Source organism: Alexandromys fortis, unplaced genomic scaffold (genome assembly GCF_014885135.2).
Source record: "Alexandromys fortis isolate MF-2015 unplaced genomic scaffold, M_Fortis_MF-2015_v1.1 scaffold_39, whole genome shotgun sequence".
Taxonomy (NCBI): domain Eukaryota; kingdom Metazoa; phylum Chordata; class Mammalia; order Rodentia; family Cricetidae; genus Alexandromys; species Alexandromys fortis.
The window spans coordinates 12,252,701-12,269,934 of NW_026067918.1; the positions used below are offsets into that span (position 1 = coordinate 12,252,701).

At 48.2% G+C, this 17,234-nt stretch overlaps 1 protein-coding gene across 3 annotated transcripts in view; it reads left to right on the forward strand.

The window, feature by feature from the left end:
* Positions 1–14,026: 14,026 nt before the first annotated feature.
* The window catches only part of Rptor (regulatory associated protein of MTOR complex 1), a 283,595-nt gene continuing 280,387 nt past the window's right edge, over positions 14,027–17,234 (forward strand). For 2 of the 3 annotated variants that reach the window (XM_050140239.1, XM_050140240.1), the window contains exon 1: positions 14,027–14,192. In XM_050140239.1, the coding sequence (XP_049996196.1) occupies positions 14,031–14,192 (162 nt within the window). In that variant the 5' untranslated portion in view covers positions 14,027–14,030. The remainder of the gene's footprint in view (positions 14,193–17,234) is intronic. The other variant, XM_050140241.1, reaches the window with a different exon arrangement.

Consider the following 17,234-nt stretch of genomic DNA (forward strand, 5'->3'; position numbering starts at 1 on the left):
AAAAGGCAAACAATGCGGCTCCCCTATTAGGGTGGCTCTTCCCATCTCAGTTAGCCTACCAGCCGTAATCCCTAATGCATGCCCAGAGGCTAACCTAGTCTACGGGTTCCCTCAAAGGCAATCCTAGAGGGGTGTCTCCTAGGAGATCCTAAAGCCTGTCAAATTGACCATCAACACGAACCATTGAGAAGGTGGCCTTGGCATCTAGTGAGCTGAGCTCACGGCTGCCCTCAACATAGAGGTCATCCCGTGTGCTTTTCTGCCCTGTGAGAACACATGCTCCACCCCTTGGAAGGACACTGTGATTAAGGCATCATCCTAAAAATCTAGACTCCCACTAGGCGTCGAACCTGCCTAAGACTCAGTCCACAGCTGTGAAAAATACATTTCTGTTCTATAAGCTACCAGTCTGTGGTGTTTGTTATAGCTACATGAAAGAGAAGAAGACTGTAGCATGGATGAATACTGGAAAAGATAGGAAATAAGCCAGACCCCAAGGACAAACGCCCTGTGACTGGTGCCTAGAATAGTCGTCTCCAGGGACAGGAAGTCAAGTGCGGTGTAATGGATGGGCAGTTGGTGTTGACTGGGGATGGCTTCAGCTGGGGAGGAGGAAGCAGAGTGGGTCATGGTGATGGCTGCACAACGCTGCTGTGCTGAGACCACCAAGCTGTGGTTGGGAAAGCAGATACACTGGGAAATTTTATGTTATAGATTTTCATTTTAGAAAATGCCACAATACACAAAAGAATAATAAATTGTCTTTTCCCTTGGTTGTGACAGACTGATCAGGACAACTCACAGGGAGAGGCTTTATTCTGCTCACAGTCCATCATGGTGGGAAGTTGGCCAGCAAGAGCCTGATGCAGGGGCCAGGCGGTGGTGGCGCACGCCTTTAATCCCTACACTCAGGAGGCAGAGGCAGGGGGATCTCTGTGAGTTCGAGGCCAGCCTGGTCTACAAGAGCTAGTTCCAGGACCGGCTCCAAAGCTACAGAGAAACCCTGTCTCAAACGTCTCCCCCTGCTCTCCCCCCAAAAAAGAGCTTGAGGCAGCCATCGCCTCCCATCTCCATGACCGCAGGTGCCGAACTCGGCCTCCTCATTCAGTCCAGGACCCACTGTGAACTGGAGCCAACTCCATTCAGGGTGGCGTTTCCCACAATGAACTCAAGAGAAGCAGGAGGGCTACAGTCCAACCTCTCCTGGACCATCCCTCTCACTGAGACCCCTTCCCAGAAGATTCCTGGTCCTGCCAATCCAATAACAGGCATCAACCACCACAGCCTTGTTTGTTCAGATTGTCAGCAACGACGGGTAAGCCGTGCATGACAGGTGATTGATGTCTTAGCGCATCGGTGCTGCTGTAACCAAACACCCGAGGCTGGGCGGCTGCTAACAAAATAACCTCTCTCATCCCCCCATGCCTTTGTCGTTCTGCCTGCCGCCTCCCTTCCCTCCCTCTTTCCTGTCTTTCTGCATTGCTGGATGGAATGCAGGCCCTCATGCATGCCAGGCAAGAGTTCTACCACCATGTCGCACCCCAGCCCCAGAAATCTATCTCTGAGAGTTTAGAGGCTGAGAAGTTCCAGATGGAGGTGTTGATTGGTCTGGAGTCTGCATGGAAGTTGGTGCCTGTTGCTCTGGAGGACTGTTCACGTGGGCAGAGGAGAGGGCACCCTTCCCCTAGTGTCTGAACCGCCCTCGCTCACACACTATGGTCAGGTGTGGGGCTTTTTCTCGTCACATTGTAACCACAGACACAGCTGGCCTCCACCCCACTCCTGAAGGTAGTGTCACACAAAATCCCTCAGGTTGAAGGCTCAGTCCTCAAGGCCACCCTGCCCACCCACTCCTCTGCCTGCTCAAAACCCCAGTCCCTGGTGGTTTAGTCTTTGCCTCTGACAGACTGGCTGTAAGTTGGGGGCCTCCCTTCTGGAGCAGCTCCCAGCACTCAGGGGAAGCCATCTGCAGTTGATTGTAAGGATATTACAGAAGATGCAGACAAAGAGAAACACAGGACAGGGTGGGGAAGAGGATGGGTCGTCTCTCCACCCACTCAGTATTCCACTGGAAGCTCTGCTCCAGCCCTGCCCTTTGTGGATGGAGTCTTCTAATGCAACTAGACTGGGAGGGGCATCCCTGCAGGGCCTGCCGGTCCAGATTCTTCCCAGCCTTCCTGGAGCATTTCTGCCTCCTGCTTGTGGGGTAAAACCTTCTGGAGTGACACGGACCCAGCACCTACTCTTAGATGGGTACGGCTGAATTATGAGCCAGGAGCTGTGGATACGAACCCCCAAACGTCTATCTCCCACCAAAGGCCTGGATCCTACCGTTGAGATCCCTGCCCCCAGGATGCACCTCAACTCTTGCACTTGAGACTAAAGTTCAACAGGAGTTTTGTAGGAGACGCGGTCATTGCAGGTACCCCCCCCTTCATCTGAACAACTCCCATTCTTAGCTGGTACTAGCTGTCCATCTCTTTAAATCCGAACTCCTTGTTAAAACCACGTCTCTGATATGGCTGGTATGGGTGGGGAGCACCTTGAAGCATCTGTCTCCAGTAGGCAGCAGGATGCCCACCAGCGGCCTGGGTCTCACATCGGTCAAACCAGGAGCATGGATGACTCTCTGTGTATACAATTTCCTAGGTGCCATCCCAGCTCATCAGCCGTTTTTGTTTCCATCCCTATTCCAGGCTGCCTCTTGTCCCTTCCGGTCAGTCTTGGCCACCACATTTTACCTTGGTGTATAGCACTAAATGCTGAGTCAGATTTCATGAACTCAGATGCTCGAGCTTCCAAAAGATTGTCACAATTGGGCTTGTTGACTGTTGACATTCACCCCTAAAAGGAGGGGATGAATGAGTGGCAGTACCCTTGAACCACTGCTCTCAATTGGTGGTAAACAGTTCTTCCCAAAGTAGACAGATGGCTTTTGGGTCTCGCGAGGAGTTAGAGCAATGCCTCTCAGCTTTCCTAACACTGTGTGACCCTTTAACACACAGCTCATGTCATTGTGACATGAAAATTATTTTGTTGCTACTTAATAATTTTGCTACTCTTATGAATTGCAATATAAATATCTGATATGCAGTATAAGATCCAAAATCCAAATCACACTCAAATGAAAGGATGTGTGTGTGTGTGCATGCATGTACATATGTGTGTTTAGGAAGAAGATTCCCTTGGCAATAGCTTTCACTTGAAGAATGTTTTAAGTTAATTTTCTCACTTTTATGCTGCTTTGGTGTTTTGCCATGGGTGTCAGTTTCCTAGAACTGGAATTACAAAGAGTTGTGAGCTGCCATGTGGGTGCTAGGAATTGAAACCAGGTCCTCTGGAAGAGCAGCCAGTGCTCTTAACCACTGAGCCATCTCTCCAGCCCTCACTTGAAGAATCTTAAACCTATCCTGGCTGTACAGCTGTGCTCCTCATTGTGTGCTCCTCGTTGCTACCAGCCACCGCGAGAGGCGTGCCCTGGGAGAAGGCAGAACGTTCAGCTTCGCTCTTGACATGTCCCTCTGATTAAAATGTGGAGAAGAGAAAATATGGGCGGAAGAGGGAGAGTTATAGGGTGGGGAATAATGGCTGCAACTATGGCGAAAATTGAGAACACAAATTACATTTACAAATTTCTCCCCAGATGACAAGACACCCAGCCTGGAAGGAATGGCACCGGGGAAGGTGGCCGGCTTGAATAATTCATGAAGGCGGGAATCTGGCCTGGGCACAGAGTGTTCCCGTGGCAAGGGCCTGAAGGAGCAAGCTGCTGCGAAGATGGGTTTTCTGTGCAACCTGCTCGTTCTCTGCAGCCATCAGACACAGCCTGCGGTGAGACAGGCGGACCAGACGAGACTCAGCCTCAGCAGCTGGGCTGTCTGTAGCCAGCCACCAAGCAGCTCCACTGTAAATGGTAATTCCAGACAGAAATGGAAAGTTTTGTTCTCTTTAATTTTTTTCCTTTTGCTTTCTGATATTTGCCTTCTGCGGGAGGAGAACCGTGATCCAGGTGGCTGACTGCTGGCATGCACAGGGTCCCAAAGTCCCTCTTGGTTATGTCCTGTGGTGGCTGTACATTTTGTAACAAGGATCTTCTAATTTCTGGGGGTTCTGGGCCAAGGAGATGGTTCAATGGTAAAGTGCTTGCCACGCAATCATGATGACCTGAGTTCAAGCCCCAGAACACACATACAGATGCCAAGGTGATGCATGCTCGTAACCTCAGTACCAGGGAGGCAGAGACAGCTGGGGCTCGGGGACCTGCTGGTGAGCTCTGGACGAATGAGGAATTCGAAGGAGCTGGACAGCCTCTTTGGAGAACATACCTGAGGTTTCCTCTGGCTGCTACATGCACACACACACACACACACACACACACACACACATACCCGCACACATGTGTATATGCACACACACACACCCTCAAACAATTCCTAGAGGGCTTGGCATGCGCTAACCCGTAGCTCTGGCCCCTAGTCCCTTTGCACCTTTTGTGTACACTACACCTCCCGTTTGCTGTGGAAATGCTGAGACTCCCAGACTTTCCTAAGGAGATGGGTACCACTTTCCCTTATTTAAAAAATCCAGATTTAAAAACTATGTAAAATAATTAAGAATTCCTGACCTTTGATCTGAGGAGGTAGGATGACTCCAAGTCCTCCTGCCGCATTGTCTGCAAGTTGAAATGACCCTTTTGGAAGCGATGTGGTAGTGTCTACTTTTAAAAGTTTTATTTTTTGTAGCTCAAGGGTAGACACAAAGGGCCCCCCTTATGCTTGTTGCTTGCGGGATTGAATTTCCCTTATTTTAGGTTTCCGTGGCTGTGATGAAACACTGATCCAAAGCAACTTGGGCAGGAAAGGGTTTATTTGGCTCACATATCCTGGGCCATAATCCACTGAAGGCAGCCAAGGTGGGAACTCAAGGATGCTGAGCTAACTAAGGTGTTGGGATCACCAAGTGCTGTACTGAACTACTTTGTGTCTGCTAAATGACTTTCCTTGAAATTGGAGGGTGACTGTCCTAACACTCGGCGTATCTTAACTAATATAAGGTGTCAGGTCCAAAAGAAACTCTGGACAAATGACCGACCGTGGTACCTAAGTGTGTGCTCTCTCTGCATCACGAATACCTGTTATGGAGTCCGTACAGGCATCCCAGCTCTTCTCACCCGCCCCGACCCTAACCGTCTCCAGCTCATGGGCTTCCCTTTCCCCAGCTTCTCATTCCTGTCATTTTGCTATGCATCCCCTTTTCTCTCTCTCTTCTGGTCTTCCTGTCTTTTTTTTTTTTTTAAGACTTATTATTTATTTATTATGTATACAACATTCTGCCTCCATGTATTCCCGTACGCCAGAAGAGGGCGCCAGATCTCATTACAGATGGTTGTGAGCCACCATGTGGTTGCTGGGAATTGAACTCAGGACCTCTGGAAGAGCAGACAGTGCTTTTAACCACTGAGCCATCTCTCCAGCCCCCTGGTCTTCCTGTCTTGTTCCCTGTCCTTCTCATGGACGTTCAGTTTGCTGGTCATGTTTCATCTACTACTTTCGCTCCCTGCTCTGGATTCTTCTAGATGCCTCTGACTGTACTCTCTCTCATATCTACAGCATAAATCTTCCCCTCAACCATGCTGTGGAGTGGTCACGTCCTCACTGACACAAGGAAGTGATCAGAGATAGATGAAGGCAAGGATGCTCCCCTGCTCCATGTTACCCGCCTGTCATGTGATGAGACAAAGTTGGTCTTTTGGTATTCACGTTATGATGGCTCGTATTGGTTGACACCCAGGAAGAGAGAAGCTCAGCTGAGGAATTACCTCCATCTGATTGGCCTGTGTGCCTGTCTATAGGGGCTGTCTAAGAAAGACAGCTGAACATGAGCCCGGAGACAGCATTCCTTCACTTTGACTTCAGCCTCCTGCCTTGAGGATGGACTATAACCTGTATGGTAAAATAAACCCTTTCCTCCCCAATTTGCTTTTGGTCATGGTGTTTCTATAGCGACAGAAAGCAAGCTAGGATACGATACATGTCACCATGACAGAAAGCCAAGGATAGCATTGAGCTTCTGATCGCCCTACTTCCGTTTCCCAAGTGCTAGGATTATAGGCATGTACTGTCGTGTCCGATTTATGCTGGGGTTCAAGCCCAAGGCTTCATGTACTCAAGGCAAGCCCTCCGTCAACCGAGTGACGTCCCTAGCACCCACTCTTTACCCTTTTCATTTGCAGTGCTGCGAACTGATCCTAGGACCTCACATACGCTAGACATGCCCCGGACCCCCGAGTAACAGCCTGAGCCTGTGTCATGTTTTCTTTTCTCCTAATGCGGTGTCTGTAGTGGGCACAGGACCTGCATCTCTGGTTCAACCTCCAGGGACCTGGCGAGGAAGGAGGCCCTGTCGGGGTCAGTGAAAAGCACCTTGACTCACGGGGCCTTGTCTGTCTATGTCTGTGTGGGTGTATGTACACAAATGCACATAGAGTCCGCGAGAAAGCATCAGACCCCTCAGAGCTGGAGTTGCAGTTTGCAAGGCACCCAGCTTGTTTCATGAATGCTGGGATTACACAGTCTGTGCAGTTAACTAAAGAGCGATCTTCAGCCTCCCTGCTCTCTCCCTCCCTCTCCCCTTTTCCTTCCTTCCTTCCTTCCTTCCTTCCTTCCTTCCTTCCTTCCTTCCTTCCTTCCCTCTCTCCCTCCTCCCTCCCTCCTTCCTTCCTTCCTTCCTTCCTTCCTTCCTTCCTTTTCCTTTATTTCTCTCTTTCTCTCTCTCTTTCTTTCTTTCTTTCTTTCTTTCTTTCTTTCTTTCTTTCTTTCTTTCTTTTTCTCTTTCTTTCTGTTTTTGTTTTCCAAGACAAGGTTTCTCTGTGTAACAGTCCTGGCTGTCCTGGAACTAGCTCTGTAGATCAGACTGGCCTCAAACTCACCAAGATCCGCCTGCCTCTGCCTCCCAAGTGCTGTGATTAAAGGAGTGCACCACCACCGCCTGGCTCCCTCCCTCTTTCTTTAAAAAAATTTGAGGGGACTAGAGAGATGGCTCAAGGACTGAGAGCACTGACTGCTCTTCCAGAGGCTCCAGACATAAATACCGTTTCATTTTTAGAGGGCGGTAGGGAGAGAGGAGACAGACACACCAGGCTTGGCGGTCTGTTTTCCACTGAAGGCGATGCCGAACCTGTCACCCACTTCCCTTCCTCTCCTCACTTTGCTGTCAACAGAGCATCTGACCTGCAGGGGGAGGTGGCTTGGATTCTGCTAAAAACGGTAATGATGCCCAGACGAAAGCAAAGCACCTTGTATCTATTTTGGTTTCTTTTAAACTAAGCATAGATTTCTCTGGAAAGCCCTGGAGCTGGCTGGTCTCCGGTACAGAAAACAAGAGCTCAGCGAAGCACCAGGTCTGCTCGACTTTCCTGACCTCCGGTCTTGCTCCTGATTCTTGATGACAAAACACATTCTCTGCCCTTGATTGATTTGGCAGAGCATCTGCAATATTGGAGAACGACTTGGCCTGCCCTGCCCGCAGGCCTGCGCACAGTGTCTTTGCTGGGATGGCCTTCTGCCTTGAGAAAAGGGTCCTAGTTGTAGCAGACCCCAGCCAAGCTAAATGTGCCGAAAGAACAGCCACACCAGTTCCTTGTAGGAAGGCTGCTTGTCTGAGCCTCTTACCCAGACCTGCCCTGCAGGCACTGCAGGCCCTGTGGGTCCTCTTCTCTTTCCTGCTGACTGCTATTATGCATGACCAGCATCCCAGGGTCCTGTATTTGTCCTCTTGCTCACTTCACTGTATCTTTGGCATCATCAGGTTGTCAAGGACTCCAAGGATGCACGTGTGTGTGTGTGTGTGTGTGTGTGTGTGTGTGTGTGTGTTTGTGTTTCTGTGTATGTCTGTATGTGTTTGTGTGTGTACAGGTTTCTGTGTCTGTCAGGTACAGATGCTAGAGGCCAGAGGACAATGGTAGATGTTGCTCCTTAGGTGCCTTTGCCCTGTTTTTGAGATAGGGTCTCTCACTGGCCAGTAGCTTGACAAATAGGCTATGCTGGCTGGCCTTCAAGCCTCAGGGATTTGCCTGTCTCTACCACCCCAAGCCCTAGGATTATATTGATGTATCACTTTTCCTGCCAGCCCCCTTTTCTGAGACAGGGCCTCATTGTATGGCTCTGCCTGGCCTGGAACTCACTGTGTAAACCAACTGGGCCTTGAACTCATGGAATGTGCTGAGATTAAAGGCATGTGCTACTGTGCCCAGCACATTTAAAACAAAACAAGACACAGAACACGCATGTTGCTGGGGTTCAAACTCAGGCTCTCATGCTTGCAGGAGAAGCTCTTTGCTGACTGAGCTATATCCTTAGCTTGGCAGTCAAAGTTTTAGGCTGGTGAAGGGTGTGTGGTCTACTGCCATGTTGCAGGATGAGGTCCGGCTCCTACTGTCTGGCAGGGCAGCACTATTTCTGCTAGTTTGAGGTCAGAGCTGGGTCTCCAAGCCTCTCTTTCTTCTTGAGTCTCATCCTGATACTGTCTGTCAGCTCTTGGTTTCTGAGGCACCCGGCTTGTCAACACCTTTATTCATGTAGGCAGGGAGTGTAATAGACAGGGGTGGGGTGGGAGGTTGTCCTCAAGCCCCACCTCCATGTTCATAGCTTGGTTGAGAGCAGATTTTACACAACTCTGGCAATGTATAGCGTACGTTTTCGTGATTGGATGGTTTCAGCTAGCAGCTTTATGGAAGCGGGTGTCCTTGCTGAGGAATGATGTAGATGCTGAAATGGGAACCGAAGGCCCAAGCGGCCAGCTGATCACATGCCATGGAGACCGGACTGCCCTGGCAGAAATGTCAACCGTTTAGTTTTCTTCAGCCTGTCATTTGCTGCAGAGGTGCCCTGCCTTCTGAAAGCCTGGCAGTACTCTTCCACGGGCTTGTCTGAGACTGAATGGCACCCGGGACACACGAAAGATGGTTTCTTTTAAATGAAATAATCTAGCAGATTCTTCAACTTTCAGGTTGGGAGCCAGGCTGTCAATTCTTCCTGATTTTTCCATGTGCAGATTACAGTCTGCATATGACGGGTGTGTGTATGGGGGGTGGGGGTAGGAGAGACTGAGGGGCGGGGCCTTGCCGGCACCTGCAGGAATGGATGGGGCAGGAAGTGGTGGTGCACCGGGGAATTGGATGCTTTCATTCCTTTGTTTTTTGTTTATGTTTTCCTTTTTCTTTTTTTCCTGAGACAGAATCTCTTGTATCCTATGTTGGTCTTGAATTTGTCCTATAGCCAAGGCTTTAAACTTCTGAACCTTCTGCCTCCACCTCTCAAAGGCTGGAATTGCATAATAAGCTACCACACTTATTTCTGTGTTGTGTGTTGCTGTATGTGTGGTGTGGATGTGTATTGTGTGTATGGGTGGTATATGTGTTGTGTATTCGTGATGTATCTGGTGTGTGTTGTGTATGTATATGGTGTGTGGGATGAAGCTCAGTTGTTGGAGGAAGCTTTGGAGAGAGTATTGTCTCCTGTCCATAGCTCTGACTGGCTTGCCTGAGTAAAAATTCCAAACCCTAATTCTCTGTCTTCTTACATCCCATGATTCAGGGGTCTAGGGCACCCCAAGTCTCTGTCTTCTTACGTCCCATGGTTCAGGGGTCTAGGGCACCCCAAGTCTCTGCTTCTTACATCCCATGGTTCAGGGGTCTAGGGCAGTAGGTTCCCTTGCTGCCTGATCTCTCATTTATTTTATTTTATTTTTGTATAAGTTCACATTTGCTATGTGTGTGTGTAGGCTAGAGGTCAGTCTCAGGTGTTGTCCCTAAGGATGTGCCCACATAGATTTTCTTTTTTCAAGATTATTTGTGTGTGTGTGTGTGTGTGTATCTCACATGTGTGCGTACCCACAGTGGCCAGAAGAGTGTGTCAGATAGCCTGGAGATGGAGTTACCTGTTGTTGCGGGAGGCTACTTATTGGTTTCCAGGTGCCCGGCTAGCTTAGACCTGAAATAATCACACAGAAACTGTATTAGTCAAATCACTGCTTGGCCCATTAGCTCTAGCTTCTTATTGGATAACTCTTGTATTAATTCAACCCATTTCTATTCATCTGTATAGTGCCATGTGGCTGTGGCTCACTGGGTAAAGTTCCCAGCATCTGTCTCCAGGGGCTCCGTGTCTTCTCTCTAACTCTGCCTTCCTCCTCCCATGCAATAGGCCAAGCCAGTTTCTTTATTCATTAACCAATAAAAGCAACATATAGACAGAAGGATCTCCCACACCAACCTGCGGTTGTGAGCAGCCTGATATGGTGCTGGGAACTGAGCTCTGGTTCTCTACAAAAGGATCAAGTGCTTTTAACTGGTGAGATATGGCTCTAGTCACACCTAGATTTTTGTATATAGAGTCTCTCACTGGCTTAAAACTTGGTAATTTGGCTAGGCATACCGTGTGTGTGTGTGTGTGTGTGTGTGTGTGTGTTTACATGTGTGAGTGTTGGTGCATGCATGTAATGGCACATTGTGGAGCTCAGAGAACAACCTTGGGCATTGGTCTTTGACTTTCAGCTTGATACCAGGGCCTCTTACATCCACCACTGCATATAGCACCTTGTTATTCTCCCCTGCATACATTAGGTTCATTGGCCTTCCAGTCTTCACCTCCTACCTTATGGTATGAATTGTAGCATGATTAATAAAAGCCTGAATTAATAAAAGGCTGAAGACCCAGCCACTGGCTCTTACCTCTATCTCAGTCCGAAATGGCATTCCTGCTTCCAGGAATCTCAGAATGAGACTGTTTGTTCTCCTCCTGCTTTATAATCCCCTCTAGGGCTGGGATTAAAGGCGTGCACCACTACTGCTATGTTTCTGTGGCAAACTAGTGTGGCTACTGGGATTAAAGGTGTGTGCCACCTCTGCCTGGTCTGTGAGTCTGACCAGTGGGGCTGTTTTACTCTCTGATCTTCAGGCAAGCTTTGTTTATTAAAATACAAGTGAAATGTCACTACAGTGAGCACTGGGGTTACAGGCATGCACTATTACATCTGCCTTTGCATGCGTGCCGGGGATCTGACTCAGTGGAGTGAGTGCTTTTCTCACTGAGTCATCTCCTCGCTCAACACCACCTGATTCAGGATCCTGAACGCTGCTTCTGACGCTTGGACAGCCAATACGTCACCTACGGCTATTTCACTAATCTATTGCTGTTTTCTTTTAGAATATCCAAAAGTATGTGGGTTTCTCACAGTTTTACTCTTTACAGGTGAAGGAATAGATAAAACGGGTTTCCAGGTCACAGAGTCATTAAGGAACAAGAGGGATAATGCCACTGCTTTTCTCTAGCCGTGGCTTCCTGCATTTAAAATGGCTGCAGTAGAGATCTCTGCTGCCCAAGGCTGGAGGAAGCATGTGGGTATGGCACCTGTGAGTGTCATGACTACAAAATAGGATCGAGGGACAAGGTGGCGACAGGTGGTGTTGTGATTTCTGGGAGTCCTGAAGTCTCTGCTGGTGATGATAGGGACACTCTGTTGCCATGTATTGCTTTGAGATTAAGAGAAGAGGATTCTGTGAGATACAGTAACCACATGGATTCTTGGGATAAAGCAACAGGAAACATTTCCGATGTGCTGGTGAGAAAGATCTGGGATTGCAGCATAGACTCTCAGACTGAAATGAACTCAGATACTACCAGTACCAGGACTGTGGAAGGGACACGTTGTGTCCAACCATGGATCTACTCTGAGGAGTGCTGTCTGCAGGAGACTAACTTAAGTCATACAGTTGGCAGACTGCACTGGAGTTATTTATGGGACCAGTCAGTGTTAATGGGACTCAGGGGCAGCTTGCTATGTCTTAGGCATCTTTGCTGTTTTTTATGACAGGGTTTCTCTGTGTAGCCAGGAGCCTGTTCTGGCACTCACTCTTTAGACCAGGCTGGCCTTGAATTCAGCAGAGGTCTGCCTGCCTCTGGCTGGGCACTGCCTGGCAAATCTTTTCTCCCCCATTTTATTCCAAGACAGGGTTTCTCTGTGAAATGATCCTGACTGCCCTGGAACTTGACTTATAGACCAGGGTGGCTTCGAACCTGTAGAGAGCCTATAACCTCTGCTTCCCCAGTGTTGGGATTAAAGGACAGTGCCACACCTAGCTGGGGATTCCCCCCCCCCCTTTTAAAAAGCAGGTTGTGGTACATATCTTTAATGGTAGGCAGAGACAGGTGGATCTCTGTGAGTTCGAGGTCAACCTAGTCTACAGATTGAGTTCCAGGACAGGTACCAAAGCTACAAAGAAACCTTGTCTGGAAAAACAAACAAACAAACAAAACCCCCAAAAACAAAAACAAAGAAAAAAGAAAAAAGACAGGGTCTTACTCTTTACTCTGAGCATCTTCACAGCTAATTTTATTCTTTCTGTAATCTCCTTTAACATTACCTTACAGTTTAGGATCCTTAGGCTGAGGTCACACCTCTTGAAATTGGTAACACTGACTCCAACAGAGTTTCCTCCAACACCAAAGCTGAGGGCAGACGGGAGATGGGCCCCTCTGACCGCCTGAACTGTAGCTAAAGGTTAAGAGTGTCTCAATAGCAGCCTGGCTCCTCAAGGCTGACACCGCATGTCACATGTAGTTTATATTCCCCATTGCACCAGCACAGTTTCCAGGATTTGTCAATAAACGAGATTTACTGAATTGAAACAGAGACGTAATGCACAAAGTTTGCTTCAGTGAGCAGACACCGCAGTTTCAGTCGTTTGCACATGAAGCTGTAGCGAAATAAGAATAAACTGCCCAGAAAAAGGTAGATCAGACAAAAAATTCATAATCGATGAAATCTTTCCCCTTTAAAAGATAAAAATATTAAAAAGAAAACTCCAACAGTCTTATGTGTCTACTATCAATGGTTTTTTTTTTTTTTGAGACTTTTTTTTTTTCAAACTACCTTTTATAATCGGGACGAAACAGAGTGGTCTCTTTAACATAAAGGAACATAGCTTTGTTTGTAGTAGCGGAAGCTTTTAAAGATAACTGAACGGACATAGTTTCAATCGCAGGATTGATTTTTGTAACACAAGTCCACTGCGCTAGCAGGGATCAACTAAGGAGAAAGGACGTGGTAACCCCGGTAACGAAGTGGGGGGAGGGGAGGACGAAACTCTGAACTCCCCGCTTTCCCTTGGGTAGAGCGGAGAGAACGCTTGAAGAAGTTTGGTTTATTGGACTCGCCGTAGACAGCGGTGCATGCTGGGCCTTGGCAATATGGCGTCCTCCTTGACGCGCTGATGAGAGGAGTTTCACTGTTGCTCCAAAGCAGAGGGCAAAACTCCCCTGACCTAATAAACCCAGTTTTCCCGTGTGGACCGCAGGCCCGTGTCGCGCGTGTCTCGGGACTCGTTCCCGGGCGGGAGAGATCCACGAAGCCGAGGACCAGGACCGGCCAGGCCGCGCGGACCCGGGGCTGAGGAGCCGGCTGCGGACGGGCATGATGGGCCGGTCCTGGCTAAGGTTGCAGCCCCTCAGGCGAGTGCGGGATCCACAGGGCTGAGAGCCGGTGGACGAGCCCCGAAGTCCCCCAGACTCGACCCCCCGAGGCCTCAGCCGGGCCAGCGCAGTCGGAGAACCCGCGCCGCGAGCGCCCGGTGGCGGCGTTGGAGGCCGAGAGCAGGGTCACCCCAGGCCTGAAGTCGCTCCCGCCGTGACAGTCCGGCTCCGAGCCCTTCCGGAAACCCACGGCCTCTGGAGCTGCGGCTGGCTTGGGACTGGGGCGCGCGTGTGACCGCGCAGCTCTCGGGCTGCGGGGTGGGTGACCACCGGCCCTGCACCCCCACCCCGCCCCCTGCGACTTCCCGCTCAGAGTTGGAGATAAAGATCCCCGAGTGTTATTTTGCCTGGATAGGATCTTCGAACACTCTCCCACCATTTCCTTCCCCAACTCCTCGTTTCCCTGTATTTTATTTCACCAGTTCTGGTACACACTAGTTTTTAAGGCTGGAGGTTCTTGAGCGCTTGCTGCCAAGGACTCCCCCTCCCCCTCCCCTCCTGATGGAGTCGGAGATGCTGCAATCGCCTCTTATGGGACTCGGGGAGGAAGATGAGGCCGACCTTACAGATTGGAACCTGCCTTTGGCTTTTATGAAAAAAAGACATTGTGAGAAAATTGAAGGCTCCAAATCTTTAGCGCAGAGCTGGAGGATGAAGGATCGGGTGAGTGGATTCCCGTGGCATCTTTTGGACTTGGTAGTTTTTCCAACTAAGAAAGTTTCTGAGCAAGAAAAGCTTTGAGAAAATGCTGGTACCTCGAAGCCACATGTTGGGTTAACTAAAACCCCAAAACTATTCCAGACTCCGGTTTTGCTTGAAAATAGATATGGCTAGTATGGCTAGACGTTACTCACGCGGTGTCGTTAGTTCAAACGAAGTTTTAATTTAGGAAAAAAAAGCAGATTAGGAACAATTGTACTACACATGCTTATGCTTAGAAGCACTTAGAGGAAAGACAATTTGGGAAATAATACTTGAACCCATGCGCTTAGTAATCTCATTTTTAAAATAACCAGGCTGTTTGAAGTAGTGTGCTGGGAAGCAAGGTTGCTGGAAATGTTTAACTGATAACAAATTCAGCAAAGTTATTTGAAAGTTGCAGCAGGCTTCATCCCAGTTCTATAAGGAATTTGTCTGGAAGGGGGACTTCCCCCCAAGTATGTGAATTCTTGTTGCTGTAACTTGGAGACGGAATATCTTCAGTGGAAATTACGGCGTTTGGTGTATGAGAGGTGGGAACTTGGGTTCAGGTTTTAGACAGTTCTCATGGTGTTGGGGTGTTATGAGCTGTTAGTATCAGAGAAGACAGCCAGCCCAGAGAAGCTTTCCCTCCAGTCTTTTTCCTGGTCTAACAAAAGGGTGGTTTTGTCTGTGTGCACTCACTTTTTTTTTTTTTTAAAGTGTACTCCTTCCAGGTTTCTTTCATTCATGTGAACTTTTCAGTATAAAAGAGGAAATTGGTGTTATAACGTCCCATCTGTTTGTGGTGTCTGTGTATGTTTACGGGAGGCCGCTGTTTTAAAAAGGTGTGTGCTGTTGAACACTCAACACAGTTCTAGCAGTGACCAGTGTTTCAGTTGTTGATTTGGCCGAATTTTAGGAGGATATAAAAATTCAATCAAAAACAGTTTAGGTTGGGCATAGTAAGACATATCCATATTCCCAGCACTCTGCAGGCTGAGGCAGGAGGATCACAGTTCCAGGGCAGCCTGCACTACAGAGTGTAAATCCTGTCTCAAACAGGAAAACTAAAAGTAGTATAAGTTATAAAACTGATGGTGAGAGAGACTGCATAAAGTCTGTTTTATGGACATTTCTAGTACTAACAAAATAAAAATTTTTTGGTTGCAATGTATATATAAAAATAAATTTGCTTTAAGCAACTCTTTTTTTCCCCCATTCTAGTTGGTGGAGTTCTTTCTCATTGAAAAAATTTTTTTTCTGTTCTTTTGAAAAGTGGTTTCTTTGATCACATAAACATGCACTAAAAATGTCTGAAACACATTAATGGGTGTCTTTTGACAATTTATTTTTGGGGTGCTGGGTATTGAATCCTGGTCCTCTGGATGGGCTGCCAGTGCTCCTTTCTGCTGAGCCATCTCTTCAGCCCCCATGAAAACTTTAATTTATTTTCCAAGACAGGATTTTGATGTGTGTGTAACTTTGACTGTCTGGAACTCGCTCTGTAGACCAGGCTTGCCTTGAACTCACAGAGATCCACCTGCCTCTGCCTCCTAAGTGCTGGGATTAAAAGGTGTGTGCCACCGCTGTTTCCCGGCTACACTATTAATTTAATGTTGACATTGCTTTGTAGTCTAGGCTGGCTTGCGATGTAGTCAGGAATGACCTTGACTTTCTGATCTAGGGGTTACAGGTGTGCACCATCATGTCCAGTTTTATGTGGTGCTAGGGAGTTTTGTGCTTGCTCAACAACACTCTACAGAGTGTGTTACATCTCCAACTCTATTGTTGAAGTGTGTGTGTGTGTTGTTTTGCTGGGTGGTGTAGTAAGAAGGATCGCTTGTTGGTTCCTAGCTGCTCAGCTAGCTTAGACCTGAAATAATCACACAGAAATTATATTATTCAAAACACTGCTTGGCCCATTAGCTCTAGCTTCTTATTGGCTAACTGTTACATCTTAATTTAACCCATCTCCATTTATCTATATATTGCAACATGGCAGTGGCTTACCAGCAAAGTTTGGGCATGTCTGACTGGCCGCAGCTCCATGTCCTCTCTCTCCGACTCCGCCTTTCTTCCTCCCAGTATTCAGCCCAGCCTTCTCCACCTGCCTAAGTTCTGCCTTGCTATTGGTCCAAAGCAGTTTCTTTATTCATTAACCAATAAAAGCAAGACATAGAAGGAACTCCCATACCAGAGTGGTGCCCTTTAATCCCAGCACCCAGGAGCCAGTGGAAGGCTGATCTCTGAGTTCGAGGCCAGCCTGGTTTACTGAGAAACCCTGTCTGGGGTGGGGGGTAAGGGGAATGTAAGTTTTTAGTAACTCCTGAGTTTCTATGTAGAAGATCAGGGAAGAAAATTTGCTGCCTCTGGCCTTTTCACATTGTTCAGTGAAGAGGAAAATCATCACCTAATGTTTTCAGTCAGTTTGAGAGACTTTGGCGCCACAGGGTCTCCCTGAGTAGAGGCTACAAAATCAAATGATCACAAGATTGGAAGGTGGAAGCCAGGCGATGGTTGCACAAGTCTTTAACCCAGCATGCAGGAGGCAGAGGTAGACAGAGCTCTGTGAGTTCGAGGCCAGCCTGGTCTACAAAGCCAGTTTCAGGACAGCCAGGGCTGTTACATAGAGAAACCCTGTCTGTGCTGAAAGGTGACACGAATGAATGAATCTGGCCAGGTTTCAGAAGCGTGGGTCAGGCTCCGAGATGAGTGCAGCAGGTTGTCTGATGTAGCGTCTGCTAGCTTTTCCTGAGGGGCGTGGAGGTCACAGTAGATGAGGCATTTGGGCCTTAGTGAGCTCTTGTGCGTGCTTTCTTTGGGAAGCCAGAAAGTTCTTTTCTTTTTTTTCTTTTCTTGACGGTCCTTGTTTTTTTTTTTTTTTTTTTTTTTTTTTTTGGTTTTTCGAGACAGGGTTTCTCTTTGGCTTTGGAGCCTGTCCTGGAACTAGCTCTGTAGACCAGGCTGGTCTCGAACTTACAAAGATCCGCCTGCCTCTGCCTCCCGAGTGCTGGGATTAAAGGC